This window comes from Pseudophryne corroboree, chromosome 1 (assembly GCF_028390025.1).
Source record: "Pseudophryne corroboree isolate aPseCor3 chromosome 1, aPseCor3.hap2, whole genome shotgun sequence".
Taxonomy (NCBI): domain Eukaryota; kingdom Metazoa; phylum Chordata; class Amphibia; order Anura; family Myobatrachidae; genus Pseudophryne; species Pseudophryne corroboree.
In genome coordinates this window covers 438,062,870-438,078,612 of record NC_086444.1, presented here as the reverse complement: position 1 = coordinate 438,078,612, position 15,743 = coordinate 438,062,870, and the positions used below count along the sequence as shown (strand labels likewise).

The 15,743-nt window shown below is 45.4% G+C and overlaps 1 protein-coding gene and 1 non-coding gene across 6 annotated transcripts in view; both read left to right on the top strand.

Annotated features, from left to right (window-relative positions):
• The window catches only part of CHD8 (chromodomain helicase DNA binding protein 8), a 371,271-nt gene that overhangs the window by 261,655 nt on the left and 93,873 nt on the right, over positions 1-15,743 (top strand). For all 5 annotated transcript variants that reach the window (XM_063913512.1, XM_063913515.1, XM_063913511.1 and 2 more), the window contains exons 21-29: positions 4,228-4,338; positions 4,850-5,043; positions 5,180-5,379; positions 10,558-10,714; positions 11,658-11,747; positions 11,856-11,959; positions 12,198-12,324; positions 12,573-12,645; positions 12,740-12,791. In XM_063913512.1, the coding sequence (XP_063769582.1) occupies positions 4,228-4,338; positions 4,850-5,043; positions 5,180-5,379; positions 10,558-10,714; positions 11,658-11,747; positions 11,856-11,959; positions 12,198-12,324; positions 12,573-12,645; positions 12,740-12,791 (1,108 nt within the window). The remainder of the gene's footprint in view (positions 1-4,227; positions 4,339-4,849; positions 5,044-5,179; positions 5,380-10,557; positions 10,715-11,657; positions 11,748-11,855; positions 11,960-12,197; positions 12,325-12,572; positions 12,646-12,739; positions 12,792-15,743) is intronic.
• LOC134932724 (small nucleolar RNA U6-53/MBII-28) lies at positions 12,376-12,486 on the top strand. Its single transcript, XR_010179462.1, has one exon. It is a non-coding gene; the product is annotated as a small nucleolar RNA U6-53/MBII-28 (small nucleolar RNA).

The following is a 15,743-nucleotide window of genomic DNA, read 5'->3' as shown; positions in this document are numbered from 1 at the left end:
TCCAAGCCCGGAAAGGGGTAATGTTTAAACATTACCACCATATTTGGAAAAAAATATGTCTCGTGGTGTGAACACAGGAAAATTTCCTGCAGTGGAATTTCATCTGGGACGTTTTCTCCTTTTTTCTACAATCAAAAGTGGATGAGGGCCTACGTTTGGGCTCCTTGAAAGTCCAGATTTCGACCTTGTCGATTTTCTTCCAGAAGCAATTGGCTTTCCTCCCTGAGGTTGACATTCTTGGAGGGTGTTTTGCACATCCAACCGCCCTTTGTGCCTCCCACGGCACCTTGGGATCTTAAAGTGGTATCCTGTTTCTACAGTCGGACTGGTTTAAACCTTTACAGGAGGTTGGCGTAAAGTGTCTTACGTGGAAGACTGTTACACTGTTGGCCTTAGCTTCCACAAGGCGTGTGTCTGAACTAGGGGTGTTGTCTCACAAAAGCCCCTATTTGATTTTTCATGAGGATAGAGCTGAACTCAGAACTTGTCAGCAATTTCTTCCTAAGGTGGTGTCTGCTTTTCAGATCAACCAACCTATTGTGGTTTCGGTGCTTACTTACACCTCTGCTACCTCAAAGTCCTTGGATGCTGTAAAGGCTTTAAAGATCTACGTGAGGAGGACGGCTCGTCACAGAAAATCTGACTAGCTGTTTGTTCTCTATGATCCCTAGAAAATTGAGTGTCCTGCTTCAAAGCAGTCTATTGCTCGCTGGATCAGGCTTACTATCCAGAATTCAGCTGACCATACAGGAGAGGCTGCACATCAGTGTTAAATACACTGTGTAATCTTGACAAAGACGCCGGTGAGCATCGAAACGCGTTGATACGATACAGTGTAAATTGATGTTCTTAAACCAGCATATTCACTGAGGGGATCATATGGCATTGTGATATCCGGATGTTACTGTGTCAGCTGAAGTCCATCTCTGTTCCCCAATTTGGGTATGACTGGTCGTTTGTTTGGTTTTAAAAATAATAAAAGGGTTTTTGCTTTGCCCTAATTGGCTTTCCGTATTTTAATTTCGCATATAATTCCATGAGTGACATCTATCCACATCACATGGTCTAAGGAGGAGAGAATAAAACATAATCTCCAGTAAAGAAACCTTTGTGTTTTCTACCATATTTATAGAAGTAAGCATACACGTAAGAATTTACGTTCAAGTCCTCATCACTTTGGGTGACCCCATAAGAAGGTGGACGTCGGATCTTTTCTGGGACTGTTTTATCACCTTAGTTTCCCTCCACACTGGGGAAAGAACTTTTATCTCATATACAGTATCACACTATTTTGTGTTATATCTCTTTGTTTCATGTAACAATGTCATCGGTGTGAGGACTACTCAAGTGAAGGAGCATTTGGAGCGCAGAAAGTGAGATTGTACCATTCTTTTTTCTATTTGTCGTTTTCATAGGTTGGGTGACCTAGCAGGTACTATCTATTTGCTGCTCCCATTTGCAGCGCCATAGGAGGAAGTTTTTTCTTGTTACTACTATCCAGAATGCTTATTCTACGGCAGGATTGCTGGTTCCTAGAGTACAAGCCCACTCCACTAGGTAGGTGGGTTCTTCCTGGGCGGCTGCCAGGGGTGTCTCGGCTTTACAGCTCTGCCGGGCGGCTAATTGGTCAGGATTTGAACACGTTTGCCAAGTTCTACAAGTTTGATTCTTTGGCCTCTGAGGACCTTCAGTTTGGTCAATTAGTTCTGCAGGACCCTCAGCACTCTCCCTCCCGGTTTGGGAGCTTTGGTACATCCCCATGGTACTAATGTGGACCCCAGTATCCTCTAGGACGTAAGAGAAAATAGGATTTTAATTACCTACCGGTAAATCCTTTTCTCGTAGTCCGTAGAGGATACTGGGCGCCCGCCCAGTGCTTCGTTTTTCCTGCACTGTTACTTTAAGTAATGTTGTTGGTTCAGCTGTTGCTGTTCCTGTTCAGGTTTGGTTAGCATGGCTTTCCTCTTGTTTGTGGGTGCTGGTTCAAATCTCACCAGTGTTCTGTTACAACCTTCCTCAGGATATGTCAATCTCCTCGGGCACAGTTTCCAGACTGAGTGTGGTAGGAGGGGCATAGAGGAAGGAGCCAGTGTGCACTATTGATTTCTTAAAGTGCCCAAGGCTCCTAGTGGACCCACCTATACTCCATGGTACTAATGTGGACCCCAGTATCCTCTACGAACTACGAGAAAAGGATTTACCAGTAGGTAATTAAAATCTTATTTTCCTCTAGTCTCCAAACCTTCAAACATTCCCTGAAGACTCACTTCTTCAAGCAGCTTATCAAATTCCAGAACTGGCCACATAGTCTTCATAAGCTATCCTACTCAAGTACATCTGATCTATACAGTCCAAACATAACCTAACATATTTTGTCTTTATTGACGTCCCAGCCTTCTGACCCCTGGTTAACATTGCTGTATGACTATATCATACAGCCCTTTGCAATCTAGCTGGACCATTTTGCAATAGATAGCACCTGTCCTTGTGTATCAATGCCTATTATCCCTATAGATTTGTAAGCTTGAAAGTAGGGCCTTCCTACTTCTGTTTATTACCTGGTTTGTGCTATCACTGCTTCCAATTGTAAAGTGCAATGGAATATGTGGTGTTATATAAGAAACTGTTAATAAATAATAGTAACTATACAATAATAGTAATGAAAAGATCTTCATTACATACATTTGCAAACACATTGTAAAACACCTGCCACGTCAAGACGTCTCTACTTTGGTGGTCCTACGCCGCATAACATTAGCTCGAACCAGGGAACCAAGGGCATTTCTGATAGATGCTGTGGGACTATAGTCTCATTTACTTGTTCCATCCAGTGGTGATGGCTTTCCATTCATTCAGGTTGCTCTGGATTTTTCATGCTCAACATGTCGGAGAATCAGTGTTGGTGGCTTCCACTAAGGCCAGACATGTTAAGCCAAAAACCCTTTTCTTCACCTGAGTTTACAGCAACTGGTGTTAATGGAGTGGTTTTGAAGCCATGATTCTTAGAGCTAGGGACTTGTCTGAGAAGGTGACTATACTTAAGTCCAGGAATATGGTTTGACATAAATTATCATTGTGTATGAAAGATCTACATGTTTTGCTGTGAGGGGCAAGTGTTACCTATTTTGTCCTTGTTGGCGGCTTGTCTCCGTGACGGGTCCTGGTTGTTGTCGGGCAACCTGGACATAACGTCTAACAGCCGAAGTGCCCGTCTGTCGTCGCTGATTGCTGAGGAACCAGGATGCCAGACAGCTGCTTTGTCTTTGGTTGCCTAGCTCTTAAGAAGCCAGGAGTATGTGCAGCACTGCAGCTGCAGAAGATCACTAATTACTGTGGGCTTCCGTCCCATCTGCTCTGATTATAAGGCAGTCAGGGCTGCTCATTTCTGCCGGTTATAGCTTATCCTTGGTGTCAAGCGCTGGTCTCTGTGTCAGGTTCCTGTGGATACTCTGCCATTCAGGGAATACTCTACCTGTTCCTGTGGATACTCTGCCCATTCAGGGAGCACTCTGCCTGTTCCTGTGGATACTCCGCCTGTCAGAACCTTGTTTGTCAAACGTACCTGTGCCCTGCCTGTCCTGCCAACCTTTCCTGGTTAAAACCAGCTTGGTTACCTATTCTTGTATCTCCGTGCTCTGCCTGCTAGTGAATACCATTCATAATGTGTTCTACATACCTACTCGCAGTGGTGCTTCACCATCCACAGTGCACCCTGCATGCAGTGTTAAATTTCCTATAGCTGCTGGCTAGTCCTGTGCCTGCCAGTTAACACTTTGTGCTCCAGTCCTGCAAGCACCTTGCTGTGCATTACTTCAGCCAATCATCCTGCGATCTCCAGCAAATTTGTATAAGCCCCTACTGCTTGAGGCCTAAGACCTGACTGCATCCTAAGTACCGGTGTGTACATAATACACTAAGGGAGCAATAGGCATCTTTTTTTTAGGCGGAATACCCCCCTAATGCTAATGCCCTAAGGTTCCAGTGTTCCCAGTGAATTATGAGAAAAGTATTTAACTGAACTACAAAAATCTTGCTGTTCATTTATGCTGCAGCATTGGTTCAAAATCTTATCTTGCTTGAACACATGTGCGAGTCATAGCAAAATGCATTCTTGCACCCATTGGCAACTATTCTAAAGGCAAAATATGTGATTTTTTTTTATTTTTTTTTGTTATATGCGTTCTACTGTATGTCTTGTGGGATAAAATTGTTTCCTTTCTTTGTCAGGCAAGTTTTGTAGCCTCTGAGAACAGGACTGATATCGCACTTGATGATCCTAACTTCTGGCAGAAGTGGGCCAAGAAAGCCGATCTAGACCTTGATCTTCTGAACAGTAAGGTGAGTTGGAAGTGTTCAGGTGTTCTGTAGTGTTTGTTTCCCATTCATTCTAATGAAAGTTACAACAGAGCCATAACATTTTGTAGTCATAGAAAAAGATCATATACTGTTAAAAACACCATGGGGGTAAATGTAATCGGGTGCGAGAAGCCAAAGGTGCGGGAGTTTGTCCGAGAGTGGCATTACTTTAAAAGCTGCAATCATTTACAAGGCAAAACGAGGATGGTTTTGTCTTTTAAATGATTGCTGCTTTAAAAATGACATCCATAAAGTCCCACACCTCCGGCTTCTCGTACTCTATTACGTTTACCCCCATATTTGCAAAAGTAATCGGGAGATTAATGTAACATAACTGTACCCGCGTGAAAGTTTTGGGCTGTGTTTTTATTTTGAGAACAACAAAGTGACACACTAAACAGATAATGGAATCTACCCACACTTTTTCTGTTTGTCGTTCTGTACGATGTGCACATGAAAACCTCAACCTGTTCATTCTCTTGCTGTCTTTCAGAACACACTTGTAATAGACACACCTCGTGTTAGGAAACAGACTCGACACTTCACTAACAAGGATGATGATATGGTAGAATTTTCAGACTTAGAAAGTGATGATGATGATCGTCCACGAGCTCGGCGTCAAGATCGCAAAAATGGTTATGGCCGTACAGACTGTTTTCGTGTTGAGAAACATCTGCTGGTATATGGGTGAGGACTCCCATAATGTATCTCTTGTTTGTAATCTCCCAGGCACTTTTGTCTCATCAGTCTGTTCGTGGAAGGGAATGGTTTACTTTTCTGTGAACAATTCACCAATCTTTACATTTTCTCTGATTTGTGTTAGGTGGGGTCGCTGGCGGGACATACTGACACACGGCCGCTTCAAACGTGGGATGATGGAACGGGATGTGGAGAGAATTTGCAGAGCCATCTTAGTATATTGTCTGTTGCATTATCGTGGAGATGAAAACATAAAGAGCTTTATCTGGGACCTGATCACTCCTGCAGAGAATGGCAAAACCAAGCAGCTCCAGAATCACTCTGGTAGTAATATTGAATCACATAATCAATCTTTTTTTTTTTTTTTTTTTTGTGTGTGATGCTAGTTGATATGTGGTAAAAAGGGTAGTATTTATTAATATTTCTGTAACGTCCTAGAGGATGCTGGGACTCCGTAAGGACCATGGGGATAGACTGGCTCCGCAGGAGACATGGGCACTTTAAGAAAGACTTTGACTCTGGGTGTGCACTGGCTCCTCCCTCTATGCCCCTCCTCCAGACCTCAGTTTGATACTGTGCCCAGTGGAGACTGGGTGCATTTCAGGAGCTCTCCTGAGTTTCCTGTAAGAAAGCATTTTTGTTAGGTTTTTTTATTTTCAAGGAGCCTGCTGGCAACAGACTCCCTGCATCGAGGGACTGAGGAGAGAGAAACAGACCCACTTCTCTGAGTTCAGGGCTCTGTTTCTTAGGCTACTGGACACCATTAGCTTCAGAGGGATCGGTATGCAGGTCTCACCCTCGCCGTCCGTCCCAGAGCCGCTGTCCTCCTCACAGAGCCGGAAGAAAGAAGCCAGGTGAGTATGTGAGGAAAAGACCCATCTGAGGCGGCAGAAGACACTTGGATCTTCACTGACGTAACGCACAGCACTGCAGCTGTGCGCCATTGCTCCCCTTCACCTCACACACTCCGGTCACTGTAAGGGTGCAGGGCGCAGAGGGGGTGGGGGGGGGGGGGCGCCCTGGGCAGCAATATAAACCTCTCTTATGGCACAGATGTATATATACATGTACAGCTGGGCACTGTACATGTATAAAAAGAGCCCCCGCCATGTATTGAAAAAATTGAGCGGGACAGAAGCCTGCCGCCGAGGGGGCGGGGCTTCTCCCTCAGCACTCACCAGCGCCATTTTTCTCCACAGCACCGCTGAGAGGAAGCTCCCCGGTCTCTCCCCTGCTTGACACACGGTGACAGAGGGTTTTAAAGTAGAGGGGGGGCACATAATTGGCGCAGATACATAAGACAGCGTTGCTGGGTAAACATTAATTTACTGTGTTATTCCTGGGTCATATAGCGCTGGGGTGTGTGCTGGCATACTCTCTCTCTGTCTCTCCAAAGGGCCTGGTGGGGAACCTGTCTTCAGAAAAGAGCTTCTCTGTGTATGTGTGGTGTGTCGGTACGTGTGTGTCGACATGTCTGAGGTTGAGGGCTCACCTAAGGAGGAGGGGGAGTTTATGAATGTTAGGTCTCCGTCGGCGGTGCCGACGCCGGACTGGATGGATATGTGGAATGTTTTTAAGTACAAATGTTAATTTATTGCACAAAAGGCTAGACAAAGCCGAAGCTGGGGCACAGTCAGGGAGTCAATCCATGCCTGTCCCTATGTCGCCGGGACCTTCGGGGTCTCAGAAGCGCCCACTATCCCAAATAGTTGACACAGATACCGACACGGATTCAGACTCCAGTGTCGATTACGATGATACAAAATTACAGCCAAAGGTGGCTAAAGGTATTCGATATATGATTATCGCAGTAAAAGATGTGTTGCATATCACTGAGGAACCCCCTGTCCCTGACACGAGGGTACACATGTATAAAGGAAAGAAACCTGAGGTCTCCTTTCCCTCCTCACATGAGCTGAACGAAGTATGTGAAAAAGCGTGGGAAACTCCAGACAAAAAACTGCAGATTCCCAAAAGGATCCTAACAGCGTATCCTTTCCCGTCGCAGGACAGGATACGGTGGGAATCCTCCCCTAGGGTGGACAAGTCCTTGACGCACTTATCAAAAAAGATAGCGCTCCCATCCCAAGATACGGCTACCCTCAAGGATCCTGCTGACTGCAAGCAGGAGGTTACCCTGAAGTCCATTTACACACATTCTGGTACGTTACTCAGACCGGCTATTGCGTCGGCTGGGTTTGTAGTGCTGTAGCAGCATGGACAGATTCCTTATCAACGGATATTGAGACTCTTGAGAAGGATACCATTTTATTGACCCTAGGGCATATAAAAGATGCGGTCTTGTATATGAGGGATGCTCAAAGAGACATTAGTTTACTGGGTTCCAGGATAAACGCTATGTCTATTTCTGCTAGGCGTGCCTTATGGACCCGACAGTGGACTGGTGATGCCGACTCCAAGAGACATATGGAGTTGTTTCCTTACAAGGGTGAGGAATTGTTTGGAGAGGGACTCTCGGACCTCGTCTCCACGGCTACAGCAGGTAAATCAAATTTTTTGCCATATATTCCCTCACAATCTAAGAAAGCGCCTCATTATCAAATGCAGTCCTTTCGTTCCAATAAAAGCAAGAGAGCACGTGGATCATCCTTTCTTGCCAGAGGTAAGGGCAGAGGGAAAAAGCTGCATAACACCGCTAGTTCCCGGGAACAGAAGTCCTCCCCGGCCTCTGCAAAATCCACCGCATGACGCTGGGGCTCCCCTGAGGGAGTCGGCTCCTGTGGGGGCACGTCTTCGACTGTTCAGCCACGTCTGGGTCCACTCAGAGGTGGATCCATGGGCAATAGAAATAGTTTCCCAGGGTTACAAGCTGGAATTCGAAGAAGTGCCTCCTCGCCGGTTTTTCAAATCGGCCCTACCGAAACAACCCCTGGAAAGGGAGATAGTGTTACATGCGATTCACAAATTGTTCTTCAACAAGTGGTGGTAGAGGTTCCCCTGCTTCAAAGAGGGCAGGGGTACTACTCAACTCTGTTTGTGGTTCCGAAACCGGACGGTTCGGTCAGACCCATTTTAAAATTAAAATCCCTGAACCTTTACTTAAAACGGTTCAAGTTCAAAATGGAATCGCTCAGGGCGGTCATCGCCAGCCTAGAAGGGGGGGAGATTTTTTTGATATCTCTGGACATAAAGGATGCCTACTTGCATGTCCCCATATATCCTCCTCATCAGGCGTACCTGAGATTTGCGGTACAGGATTGTCATTACCAATTTCAGACGTTGCCGTTTGGGCTTTCCACGGCCCCGATAATTTTCACCAAGGTAATGGCGGAAATGATGGTGCTCCTGCGCAAGCAGGGTGTCACAATTATCCCGTACTTGGACGATCTCCTCATAAAAGCGAGATCACGGGAGAAGTTGCTGAACAGCGTATCACTTTCACTGAATGTGTTACAGCGACACGGCTGGTTTCTCAATATTTCAAAGTCGCAGCTGCATCCTACAACTCGTCTGCCCTTCTTGGGCATGATTCTGGACACAGACCAGAAAAGGGGTTTTCTTCCGACGGAAAAAGCGCAGGAACTCATGACTCTAGTCATGAACCTGTTGAAACCAAAACAAGTGTCAGTACATCATTGCACTCAAGTTCTGGGAAAGATGGTGGCAACATACGAAGCCATTCCATACGGCAGATTCCATGCAAGGACTTTCCAATGGGACCTATTGGACAAATGGTCCGGGTCGCATCTGCACCTGCATCAGCGGATCACCCTGTCCCCCAGGGCCAGAGTATCTCTCCTGTGGTGGCTAAACAGTGCTCACCTTCTAGAGGGCCGCAGGTTCTGCATTCAGGACTGGATCCTGGTGACCACGGACGCGAGCCTCCGAGGTTGGGGAGCAGTCACACAGGGAAGATATTTCCAAGGACTTTGGTCAAGTCAAGAGACTTGTCTTCACATCAACATCCTGGAACTAAGGGCCATATACAACGCCCTACGTCAAGCGGAGATCTTACTTCGCAATCGGCCAGTTCTGATCCAGTCAGACAACATCACCGCAGTAGCTCATGTAAACCGCCAAGGCGGCACAAGGAGCAGAGTGGCAATGGCGGAAGCCACCAGAATTCTTCGCTGGGTGGAGAATCATGTAAGCGCTCTGTCAGCAGTGTTCATTCCGGGAGTGGACAACTGGGAAGCAGACTTCCTCAGCAGACACGATCTGCATCCGGGAGAGTGGGGACTTCATCAGGAAGTCTTCGCGCAGTGGGGACTACCCCAAATAGACATGATGGCATCCCGTCTCAACAAAAAGCTACAAAGGTATTGCGCCAGGTCAGTAGACCCTCAGGCGGTAGCTGTGGACAATTCTCATTTTTCCAGATTGGCCACGAAGGACCTGGTATCCGGATCTGCAAGAAATGCTCACAGAAGATCCGTGGCCTCTTCCTCTAAGGCAGGACCTGTTACAACAAGGTCCCTGTCTGTTCCTAGACTTACCGCGGCTGCGTTTGATGGCATTCCTACCTAAGGTGGTCTCATCCTTTCATATGAACCAACCTATTGTCGTGCCTGTGGCTACACGTGACTTGGAGGATTCCGAGTCCCTTGATGTGGTCAGGGCTTTGAAAATTTACGTGGCCAGAACGGCTAGGATCAGAAAAACAGAAGCACGGTTTGTCCTGTATGCAGCCAACAAGGTTGGCGGCCCTGCTTCAAAGCAGGCTATTGCTCGCTGGATCTGTAACACGATTCATCAGGCGCATTCTACGGCAGAATTGCCGTTACCTAAATCGGTTAAGGCCCATTCCACTAGGAAGGTGGGCTCGTCTTGGGCGGCTGCCCGAGGGGTCTCTGCACTACAGCTGTGCCGAGCTGCTACTTGGTCGGGGTCAAACACCTTTGCAAAGTTCTATAAGTTTGATACCCTGGCTGAGGAGGACCTCCTGTTTGCTCAATTGGTGCTGCAGAGTCATCCGCACTCTCCCGCCCGTTTGGGAGCTTTGGTATAATCCCCATGGTCCTTACGGAGTCCCAGCATCCTCTAGGACGTAAGAGAAAATAAGATTTTAAACCTACCGGTAAATCTTTTTCTCGTAGTCCGTAGAGGATGCTGGGCGCCCGTCCCAAGTGCGGACTACTTCTGCAAGACTTGTATATAGTTATTGCTTACATAAGGGTTATGTTATAGTTTCATCGGTTTTGGGCCGATGATATGTTGTTCTTCATACTGTTAACTAGATAGTATATCACAAGTTATACGGTGTGATCGGTGTGGCTGGTATGAATCTTGCCCTTGGATTACAAAAATCCTTTCCTTGTACTGTCAGTCTCCTCTGGGCACAGTTTCTCTAACTGAGGTCTGGAGGAGGGGCATAGAGGGAGGAGCCAGTGCACACCCAGAGTCAAAGTCTTTCTTAAAGTGCCCATGTCTCCTGCGGAGCCCGTCTATCCCCATGGTCCTTACGGAGTCCCAGCATCCTCTACGGACTACGAGAAAAAGATTTACCGGTAGGTTTAAAATCTTATTTTTTTATATTCTTAGGTCTTTCTATTCCTGTGCCTCGTGGACGTAAAGGCAAAAAAGTGAAATCTCAGGTCAGCTTTGACATACACAAAGCGGACTGGATTCGCAAGTACAACCCGGACACCTTGTTTCATGACGAGGGCTATAAGAAGCATCTAAAGCACCAGTGCAACAAGTGAGGCCATAAGGGCTATCTATAGAAATTAAAATGTTCTTTGTGATTACACAAGCAGTATGCTGTATTGATCAATCATTTCATCATGCATAATTTTATTCTTGCAGACAAACAGTGGTAGTTGCTCAATCATTCCTGGAGATAATTATATATCAGGTGCTAGAAAGGGGGAGGGGTCACAAACAAACAGCAGACAGAGAGGGGGGGGGGGGGGGGTTGCTTTTTCATCCCTGGTATCCCCCCAGCACAATAAAAATGACCTGTGACAATACCTAAACCTATCTGGTAATAGAATTTCAGAGAACTTGGTCACATGCGTTTGCAAAGAGATGTTTAGCTGCTGGCCGCGTCAAGGCTTCGCCGCTATCAGCAGTCCTAACACTGCATAATGGCAGTGCCCACATAGGGCCATGTGATTTGTTTACAGTAAGGCCTCATGATAAAGGCTTATACTAAAACGCATCCAGGCAGAGGGCTAACTTACCTGGGAGCCACCCCCAAGGTCTCCCATTAGCACTACAAGGAACAGCATGCCTTCCAAATGCTGCTCCCATTCAATGCCTTCTCACACATGCAGACAAACAGTGGTAGTTGCTCAATCATTCCTGGAGATAATTATGTATCAGGTGCTAGAAAGGGGGAGGGGTCACAAACAGCAGACAGAGTGGGGGGCGCTTTCTTTCCTCCCTGGTATACCCCCAGCACACTAAAAATTACCTGTGACCATACCTGAACCTATCTTGTAATAGAATTTGAGAGACATTGGACACGTGTGAGAAGGTATTGAATGGGAGCAGCAAATGCATGTGACAAATTTCTCTATAGTTTTATTCTTCTCAGTATGTTTTAAGCAAAATAGGGCTTTTGTGGATTTAATAATGTAATCAGTTGTGTTTAAGGAAATGTGTGCAGTAGAGCTTACTCTTCATTTGTGCTCCTGCAGGGTACTATTGCGTGTCCGGATGCTGTATTACCTCAGACAGGAAGTAATAGGGAACCAGGCTATGAAGGTGCTGGGAGGAGTGGATGTCGGGTAAGATTTTTCGCTGAAATTACTTTTTACAAACTAGCTTTGGGCAGTATCTGTATTTTGCTCTCAACCATATTTGACCTTGTGCTTATATGGGACTCCTCATTGCAGGGAAATTGATGTATGGGTCCCGCAAATTGATCAGGCAGACGCTCCCTCACTCTGGTGGGACCGAGAAGCCGACAAGTCTCTGCTCATAGGCGTCTTTAAACATGGTATGTTTAGTTATTTTTTGTTATATTATGCATTAGTTTGGTTGAGATTTTCACACTACTGCTCATAACCCATTTTTAAATAATGTTTCAGCTGTGTTATAATTCATTGTTGTGCAGCTCTTCACGTAGTTGATTGTAGGGGTTTTGTATTTTTTGGCTTAAGATTTAAATAAAAATTGTGCACTTGCATCATTTCCTTTTTAAAGACATGTAGTGGCTTCATTAACTGTCATTGCAGGTTATGAAAAGTACAACACCATGCGTGCTGATCCAGGTCTATGCTTTTTGGAGAAGGTTGGGGGACCGGATGAGCAGGCAATAGCAGCTGAGCACCATGCACAAGACTTTGTTGAGCTGCCTGAGAGGTGAAAACCTTTTTTTTGTAGGACTCTACTGGAAGATCATGTATGTGGTGTGGTCAGTGATGAGTTGCCATGCTAATACCGACGCAACAGCCAGGACCATCTAGGCTCTGAGCTGGGGGCGGCTGAGTTGAACGAACTTCTCACCTGTGAGCTCTGAGGCCAGCTAAAACTAGTTTGAGTGTAACTCTAGATTGTGTTATCAATATTTGCATTTATAACATGCTGCAAACTCTTCTAATTCCCTTCAGTGGAGACTTTGATAGAGATATTGAAGATCCAGAATACAGACCACTCCATGTACAGAAAGATCCTGAGGATGAGGTGAGCTTAGAATAACTGTTTTGTCATGAGAGAAATGTAAGGTGTTCCATTATTGAAACTTCATGCCTGATACTGATTTTATGATATGTTCCAGATGGATCCCTTAATGATGGATGAAGAAATATCAGTTGTGGATGGTGAAGAAGGTGAGTTAATGAGAAGGTGGGAACTATAAATAACAATTTTTTAAAGCTTCTAGGAAAGCAATTATTTTCTCACATATCCGTTCGGTAAACGGACACTTTGGCAATATAGGTTAGGAGTACTATGGTAGCAGTTATGACACTGAGAGGGTACGACACCACATCCTCCAGTGAGTCTAGCTGTGCACCCTTAACTGCCCACAACAGTCTCTTTCTCCCAGAAGCTTCCTGACTCCCACAATTCACCCCCTCCTGGTTCTTTCTATCGCATTCTTTCTGATTGGTGGACCGTGTTGTCAGTCTTTTCAGAGGGGAAGGTGGAGGGCTTTTCTAAAAAGAACACAACCTTGCTGTCTGCTTCTAGAAGGCTACCTGTGTGTGACTTCTGCAGACTGGGGGTTTCAATTTAAGAAACAGAATTTGGGCCATAGGGGTTAATGCTTTCCTTTCTAACATGCATGCAAGTCCTAAAAAGTCCCTTTAACTTGCCTCCTCACAGTTACCATATTTTCTGTCCTGTTTGGGGACACTGGAGACCTTTTGCGTTTAGTCTTGGAAAACTTGAGTGTGGGCACTTTGAGTTTGTAAGTCATTCCATAAATCCTCCACCTCTATACCCTGCACTTGCTGGGAGCTTTTGTACTACCATGCCCCACAGGGCTAAAGAAAAACAAAAAATTTCTTACATTTACTTCAAAGTACAAGAGCATAAACATGGGCTTTAGATGTGCCTCAATGGACTGTAAGTTTGAAATCAGTAGAGAAGTAGTGCATGGTTTCCTCTTTACAATGTATACCTGCTTAATTGTGTAAGTAATCCATCTAGTAATAGCCGCTGCGACCCAAAAGATGGCGGGTTGCCGTCTTCCTTAGCAGCTAGACTGCGTAGGCAGAGGGCAACCCTAAACATGCGATGGGGAAGGACCAGTCATGCGGGGCAGACTTGCCCTGTGCTGGGCGTCCCCCCGCATGTCAGTGTAATGGGTCGTAGAGCTACGATCTATACTGAATTAAGCCCTAAATTTGATGTGTAGCATGTTATGCTGTTGGCTGTATCTTCAGTGATAGTCATGTTAACAGGCACACTTCATTTGCGCTTATATTGTTTGTTTTCCGGATTAGAAGTTTCAGGTCACTGAATTGCAGACTTCTCTTCTGGAATGCCAATCGAGATCTAATCTGGACTCTTAAGATACTAAGAGTGCAGTTTTATAGAAGTGTCGTTACGGCCCATAGCAACCTGTCAGACTCTAGCTATTATCATCTGTAAGATGTTAGATAAATAAGTAGATTCTGATTGGTTGCTATTGGCAACGTCACCGCTTCTATAAACCCACACTTTACTAAATATACCCCTTAGGCTCAGACAGCTGTCCAGTCTCTCCTGTAAAAACTGAAGTAAAAGGCTAGTTTAAAGGAAATTGGAAAACTGTTATCAAGAGATAAAGACCTTCTGTAATTTATCATCATTTGGCCTTAAGATTCATGACTGTAACTACCTCACCATTAAAACCATGATAGGCCTGCAGTCATTTTGAGAACATTTGTATTCCTTGTATTTCACATATACGTATTTTTACCCTTGGAAGCATTGCAATCAGAGGGAAAAGGTACATTTGATTACATTTCCAAAAGCTGACATCTACTAGATGAGAACAAGGGATCTGAAACCTTAAGCATTAATAACTGCCCACTTTGTGGTTCAACTAATAATGTTGACGCCTGGTTGACCTTACTTCCCAATGACTTGCAGAAATATTTCTGAAAGAAGGAACTATTTGATGAGGTGTAGGCCATTAATCAGCTTCCCAATTCAGCACAACTGGAGGAAAGGGAGGGGGAAGAAGACAGCGGTAAGAGGAGTCTACCCAATACCTAACCCAGAATAAATTAAGATTAAACTAGTGTTTCCATAGGCAGCACTATAGAAAATGTTGAAAATAAAAGAATGGATAGGGCTGGGTATTGTGTTTATGTAATGGTGATGGACTTGAACATGGTATATTTTAATAAGAATGTTCATTTATTATAAATCAGTTACAGTTAACACCGTCAAATACTTTTGTATCGATATCTTAATAAAAGAAAAATTATTCTCAGCAATGTATCAAATCAGTGTCCATACATCCATTGCTAAAGCCTGAGCATCTGATTACTTTAACACACTTTTTTATCATATAGAAAATGTTGGATTGCTTCTTGAGGCGCTATTATAAAAATAAATAAAAATAAACTAGCATCCTGCAGGCTAGGCCATAGAGAGGTGAACTGTAAGTATGTTGGAAGCTTTATTGGCTGCGTCGTCTCACACACGGGAGACGAGTGAGGCTCATTCTCACTTAAGACAACAACAGAGTTCTGCTTTTTGTTTTTTGTTTCTCTGACGTCCTAGTGGATGCTGGGGACTCGGTAAGGACCATGGGGAATAGCGGCTCCGCAGGAGACTGGGCACAGCTAAGAAAGATTTAGGACTACCTGGTGTGCACTGGCTCCTCCCACTATGACCCTCCTCCAGACCTCAGTTAGAATCCTGTGCCCGGTTGAGCTGGATGCACACTAGGGGCTCTCCTGAGCTCCTAGAGAGAAAGTATATTTTAGGTTTTTTATTTTACAGTGAGATCTGCTGGCAACAGACTCACTGCAGCGAGGGACTAAGGGGAGAAGAAGCGAACCTACCTAACTGGTGGTAGCTTGGGCTTCTTAGGCTACTGGACACCATTAGCTCCAAAGGGATCGCATGGAACCGGCCATTGATGTTCGGTCCCAGAGCCGCGCCGCCGGCCCCCTTACAGAGCCAGAAGCAAGAAGAGTCCGGAAAATCGGCTTCAGAAGACATCAGTCTTCACCAAGGTAGCGCACAGCACTGCAGCTGTGCGCCATTGCTCCTCATACACACTTCACACTCCGGTCACTGAGGGTGCAGGGCGCTGGGGGGGGGCGCCCTGAGCAGCAATA